This window comes from Falco biarmicus, chromosome 9 (genome assembly GCF_023638135.1).
Source record: "Falco biarmicus isolate bFalBia1 chromosome 9, bFalBia1.pri, whole genome shotgun sequence".
NCBI lineage: Eukaryota > Metazoa > Chordata > Aves > Falconiformes > Falconidae > Falco > Falco biarmicus.
In genome coordinates this window covers 13,071,019-13,077,018 of record NC_079296.1, presented here as the reverse complement: position 1 = coordinate 13,077,018, position 6,000 = coordinate 13,071,019, and the positions used below count along the sequence as shown (strand labels likewise).

General features: G+C 61.0%; 1 protein-coding gene across 1 annotated transcript in view; it reads left to right on the top strand.

Moving 5' to 3' along the window:
- The first annotated feature begins 769 nt into the window (after positions 1 to 769).
- Positions 770 to 6,000, top strand: part of MEGF9 (multiple EGF like domains 9) — a 51,370-nt gene continuing 46,139 nt past the window's right edge. The window contains exon 1 of the mRNA XM_056352440.1: positions 770 to 1,257. Coding sequence (XP_056208415.1) covers positions 939 to 1,257 — 319 coding nt within the window. The 5' untranslated portion in view covers positions 770 to 938. The remainder of the gene's footprint in view (positions 1,258 to 6,000) is intronic.

Here is a 6,000-nt window from a genome sequence, read left to right as displayed (position 1 = left end):
ACCGCTCCTCCGGGTCAAGGGGCTTTGGTCAAGGTCATTGCCGTGCCCGGCCCCAGCAGGACCGGGGGCGGGGGGCAGCCCCCGGGCGCTCCCCCCGGGCTCATTGTCCTCACGGCCGGTGCCCGGGGCGCGTCCCCGCCGCTGGGAAACGGGCCGGCCCCGCGGATGCGCAGCACAAAGGGGAGCGGCGCTGCCGCGGGCGTGGGGACGGGAGGTGGGCAGGGGGGGCTGCCGGGGGGGTCGCGCCGCGGGGCGGTGACACCCCCCGACCTGCCGGGCCCCTGCACAGACTGCACCGGTGCGGGGAGGGAGCGTGACAGCCCCCTTTGTGTCCCGCTGCGCATCCCGGCGCCTTCCTCATTGTTTTGTGAAACTGGAGGGGGGGAGCGGAGGGGGGGGGCTTCAATATTTAAAATAAAAATAATAAAAATAATGAAAATAGAGAAATATTGAAAACGAGTGAGCAGGGCGGCAGTGGGCGCAGACAGACGAGGCGGCGGGGGTGCCCCTGCCTGCTTCCCCCGCGCTGCCGGGGCGCTGGGGGGCTCGGGGGAGCTGCCCCCCGCCCGCACAATGCCGCACCGCCCCGCCCCGCCGCCAGGGGCCGCCCCCACCGCGCCCCGCCCCGCCCCCCCATCCCCGCGCCGCCCCGCCCCCGCCGGGCGCCGATTGGCCGCGCCGCGCCCCGAGAGTTACAAAGTTGCCGTCAGGTGGGGCGGGCGCGGCGCTGATTGGCCGCGGCGGGCGCAGGGCGGGGCGGGCGCGGCGCTGTCAGCCGGGGCGCGGCGGGAGCCGCCTGCGGGGCGCTCGGGGCGGCAGCGGCGCGGCATGGCCGGCTGAGGGGGCGGGAGCCGCCGCCGCCCGGCGCCGCTGCCCGGCCGCTCTAGCAGGGTGACGGAGCGCCGCGGTGGCTGAGGGACGGGAGCGGGGATGAATGAATGAATGGCGGAGCGCCGCGCCGCAGCATGAGGCGCCGGCCGAGGACCGCGCCCGGGCTCGCCCTGTTCTGCCTCGCCGCCCTCTTGGCCGCCGCCGCCGGGCTGCCCCCCAGCGCCGCGCCGCCCCCCGAGCCCGGCAGCGGCAGCGGCGGCCCCGCCGAGGGCGGCCCCGGCCCGGCGCCGCCCGCCCGGCCCCGCGGCTCCGCCGCGCCCGCCCGGGGCAGCCCCCCGCCGCCGCCCCCGGAGGAGGAGGAGGAGGCGGCGGCGGTGGCGGCGGAGGAAGAGGAGGAGACGGCGGCCGCGGGTAGCGGCCCCACAGGTGAGAGGCCCACGCGTGTCCGGGACGGGGGTGGGGACGGGTGGGCAGCGGGGCCACGGGCTCTGGCGGGGGGCGGGACGGGTCTGCCCGCCCCCCCCACCCCCCGCCGGGCGGACAATGGCAAGGAGAGGGGCACAGGGGGCGGCGGCTCCTCAGGACCCCCGAGCTGGACAGGGACCCCCGCGGCATCCCACGCCGCGGGCCGGGGCCGGGTGGGCTGTGCGGGGGTGCCCAGGCCGTGCCCGCTCCGGGCCGGTGGCCTCACAGGCGTTACCGGCGGTTTTGGGGAGCAGCGGGGGGGCGGTGCTGGCCCTGGCCCCCCAGAGCATCCTTCAGCCAGCAGCCGCCCCCGGCGCTGGGTGCTGTCCACGGAGCAGTGACAGCCGCGGCCCTCCTGTCACCGTTGCATCGAGCATCCCGGGCGGTACCCGAGTGGTACCCGGCTCTGCAGGCACCGCAGCATCCCCCGCATCCCACCTCCGCGGGCCGGCAGCAGAAGGGGGCTGCTGCCGCCTGGGTGCTGCTGGAGCCCACGCCGGGACCTGCCCGTGACAGTGGGGTCGCAGCTCAGTGGGTGCTGGGGGACGCCCCCGCCAGCATGGAACCCCATGGGCATGCGGGAGCTGAGAGGAGCTCCGGGCTGTCTCTGCTCTGGGGGCCGTGCTCCCGGGCACAGCCTGCTCCAGGCCCCCTCCTGCCCCTGTTGTGGTCGGGGGGTTGTGCGGAGTTGAGGGGAGCGCTATGGCTGTGGGAATAAAGGGGATTGTTGAGGAAAAGCATGAGACGGTGAGGGATGGCCGGGGGGGCTGTGCTTCCAGGTGCAGCTCTTGCTGGCTGTAGCGCTGAGTGATGGAGCTGGTCACTGGCTGCACTGGGAGGTGAAAACACTGATGGTCTCCAAAGCGGAGACTCCGGTTTACTTACAGGTTAAGCAGACAACTGCTGGAGTCCATGGATGGAGCTTTGCCCACTTATTTTACCGGAGAACTCTGCTTCACTTGACTTTTCCAAAGCTTTATATTCAGAGACGTGCAAATGCTAGAGCGCCGATTCTTTCCTTTTTTTTTGTATTTATTTTTTCTCCTGTCTGGAAGATGTTTGGTTTAAATGTGTTGAGCTTCCTCTGGAGTGAAAGGGATATATTCTGCTGTTCTGGTAGCTTTAGCAGTCTGAAGAAGTAGATTAATCAACCTGTTGTATTTGGCTAGAAATATAATCAGCTGAAGATCTGGAGTCTCTTGTTTTCAGACTTCAGTTCCTTTTTTTTTTTCCATTGAGGTTTCTGTCTTTACTTTCTCTGGAAGAGACAGAATGGTTTAAGATTAGGAATTGCTGATAAAGACAGGAGGGGTTGAGTTTTCTTAAAGCGAAAGCAATTTTCTGTCGGGCTGTGGTCGGATGCCCTCAGCTTGGCAGCTCAGTGGGCACGTGCAGCACGGTGTGACCCCTGGGCGCCGAGCAGGGGACACATGTACCCGCCCCCAGTTGCGTCCAGCACCTCTTTCCCTGTCTGACCTTGTGTGTTGTGGTTCTTTCTGTCTGTGTCAGAAAGCATCACCTTGCCCATCATGGGCTCCTGTGGTTTTACCAAGAGCATCCCCCTGGTACGGGCCAAGTGACAAGTGTCATGTGAGGGTATTGCAGGGCACGAGGTGGCTGGTTCAGCCATGGCTTTGGGATGCTCTCAGATGCCTGTGCGTGATGCTCACATAACGTGATCTTTATACCTTCTGCCGCAGGAGGTGTCAGGGATGTGAGCTGAGAGGTTTTTGTCAAATCCCAGCGCTGCTGCCATCCCCCTGTGGGCTGTCCTCACCTCTACATTCCAGATCTCGCTTGGGAAATGGCAGCACTGACGATGAGAACTCGTCCTCACCGTCTCTGGGTGTGCTGAGTTTTTATTGCAGAGGCCAGCATCACCCTTTGAAGTTTTAAAGTGCTAATTATTAATGGCTACAGCTGCTTGATCTCAAAATTGCTCTCTGGTGCCTTTACGCTGTGGTGGTGGCCAGGGTAGGAACGCATGGGCAGGTTCTGCCTTCCCAAACGGAGGAATTAGTAATTCGTTAGCATGGCAGGTTGACATTGACCCCGGCTGATGGAGGATTGGTGGCACGTTTGTGGGTCGGGTGGGTTTTGGGGCACCGGGGGTATGTGTGTGAGGCGGCAGCAGGGGGAGGTGCTGGGCTGGGTAGCATCCCCCTGTGTGATGCAGGAGCTTGGGTGGGTGGTACGGCTGTGGCCTGCGTGGGAGCTGGTCTCTAGGTTTTGGGGGGGCTTTTCTATGCTGCCCTGCCTGCCCATGTTGCTGGAGTCCTGTGCAGAGGTTCGCTTTCAAAGTGTGTGGGGTACCGAAGGCACAGCAAAGCCAGTGGGCACCACGGGTTCAGCCAAAACCTGCCTTTTGCTTTAATGCAAGCATGTTTTCAGTGTTACTTTTTCAATTCAATAGGTAATTAATCCATTATATGCTTTACTGCATGAAACAAATGGGCCTCATCTCATGCACATTATTAGAAAGGGTTCCTTTAGTTCTGATGGCGTTCTTACTGGTAAGAAATCGATGTGAGAGTCCTTGCATTCAGCATTTTTTCAGTGCTACCAAGATTTAAAATCTGCAATGCATTTTTCTCATTCTGATTTAAGAAGCACTTCAGCTATCACCCAGCTGCCTGCTTGCTCCACTCTCGTTCTCTTCCCTTTCCTGGTTTCACGATGTTTATTTTTCTTTCCAAGCCTGTGATCATGTTAAAATCCCGGATTTTGTTTTTAAGAGAAGTAAATTGCTAATCCTCATGTTTGTGGAGACAAGCTTAGAAGTATCCCCTGCCTTATCACCAAAGCCTCTAACACCCGCCGTGGAGACTCTGCCTCTCCCTTTTATACGCAATAGTCTGTTTTAAAGCAAAAGCTGGGGCTTTGCTGGGGCAGCTGACTTGGGGACGCTGCTGGAGCAGACGCGGCTGCTGTGGCCGGTAGAGTCCGGGTTGGATTTTCCCTGCCGAAGGAACAAAACTCCTCTATTCCACCCATTTCTGCCTGGCCGTGTGGAACAGCGTGGGGCTCCTTGAAGGACACTTTGTTCTGACTCCGCCAGCCCCACGCATGGCGGGTGGGTGGGCTGCAGAGCCCCGACCTCCCTGCGTGCTGCAGCGGGGTGGGCAGCAGGGCTGCACCCAGACCCCGCGGACGGGCTTCTTTGGAGTGTATGAAGTGTTTCGGCACTTGAAAGCCGTTGCCCCTCTCCTGCCTGCAGTGCCCGTTGTGCTCCACCCGCCTTCCTGGGTCCCCAGCCTGTCCCTGGCTCTGGCTCCTCACCTCTGCACCTCCCGGGAGGGGACAACCAGCCTCTTCTGCTGCTGCCGCAGGGCAGGAAGCACAGGTGGCCCGGCGGCTCAAGCAGTTAGCCACAGGAAGGTGGCCATGCCGCTGCGGAAATGAGCCACGGCTGAGTCAGAGCGTGCAGTGATGCTGCTGGGTCCCCAGCCTCCGGCACGGGGCCATCTCTCACTGGGATGCTCCCAGCCCAGGTGGAGGAGCCCCGGCAGGTGGTGGCTGGCATTAGCTGGTGGGTTTTGCTTGTGAAGAGGAGCCTGGCAATTCCCTGGGGGCAGTGAGGGGCACCCTGGCTAATTGGCTGGGCGAGGGGAGGCAGCGGGGTGAGGAGCAGACCTGGTTGTGAGTGCTGGCTTCACTTCATCCCCCAGCTGGGAAGGCGAAGGGTTTTGCTTTTGCACAGGGTGCGTTGGAGAAAGGTCCGTGCACCCTGTGCGTGCAAGAGGCACTGTGGGGGCAGGTCCCGCGGGGGGTCCCTAGAGCTCCATCAGTATTGTCGTAGGGAAAGACTTTGGTCCAAGCCACGGAGCCATCAACAGCCAGATGCTGCCATGCTGGGGCTGTGCTCTTTGAGGGGCTGGGAGCTCTCAAATCCCCAGCACAACAGAAATGGCTAAGTTGCCAAAGGCAGTTTCAGGACATCTTGCCAGTGCTGGCCCCTTCTGCAGCTCTGGTGATTCCTTCACTCTTCCCATCCAGCCACAGCACCCTTCGGTGGAGGTCTTCCCACCCAAGTTTGCCCTGTGATCAGCGTGACACTTTCAGGGGTGCATGTAAATGTTCAGTGCCCGTACAGCTGGTTGGGTTTCCAAGGCTGGGGCTGAGCAGTAGGTGAGACTAAATGTTTGCAGTGGCCTTTGGCAGCCTTAAGAATCTCCATCTCCTCAGGTGCAAGCGCAGGTCCTGCCCTTGGGCGCTGGGCTCGTACGCAGGTACCTGCCCCCATGCCCTGCTCTGCCTCTGACCCGACGGGGGGGAGCCGGGGCTGTCCTGCTGCTCATCGCTTGGGAAGGCAGCTTAAGCTTTCCTTGTTGGAGGGCGGTTGTGTTCAATGTGGTTACTGAGATAGCTTGCTTTCAATATGTCGGCAGGATTTAATTATTTTTTTTTAAAGAAATGGAAATTAAGTTACAGGCGTGAAGGCTGAGAATAAGGAAGATGGTCTTGTTACTTGGGATCAGTATGGGAGCAGCTGGGGCAGAGTGCTTTTTTTTCAATCAAGTAATAAATTGTGGGGTTTGCATCTTTGAGCTTGAAATAAAAGGATGTTGCCCACAGCAGAAAATGTCACTCCCTTGCCTTCCTCCCTGCCTCCACGCTCCCATCTGAGTCATTCTTGAATCAGATGCATCCAACTGTCCTGACTCAAGATTTTGAGATTTTTGGACTTAGCGATGCTCATGAAAA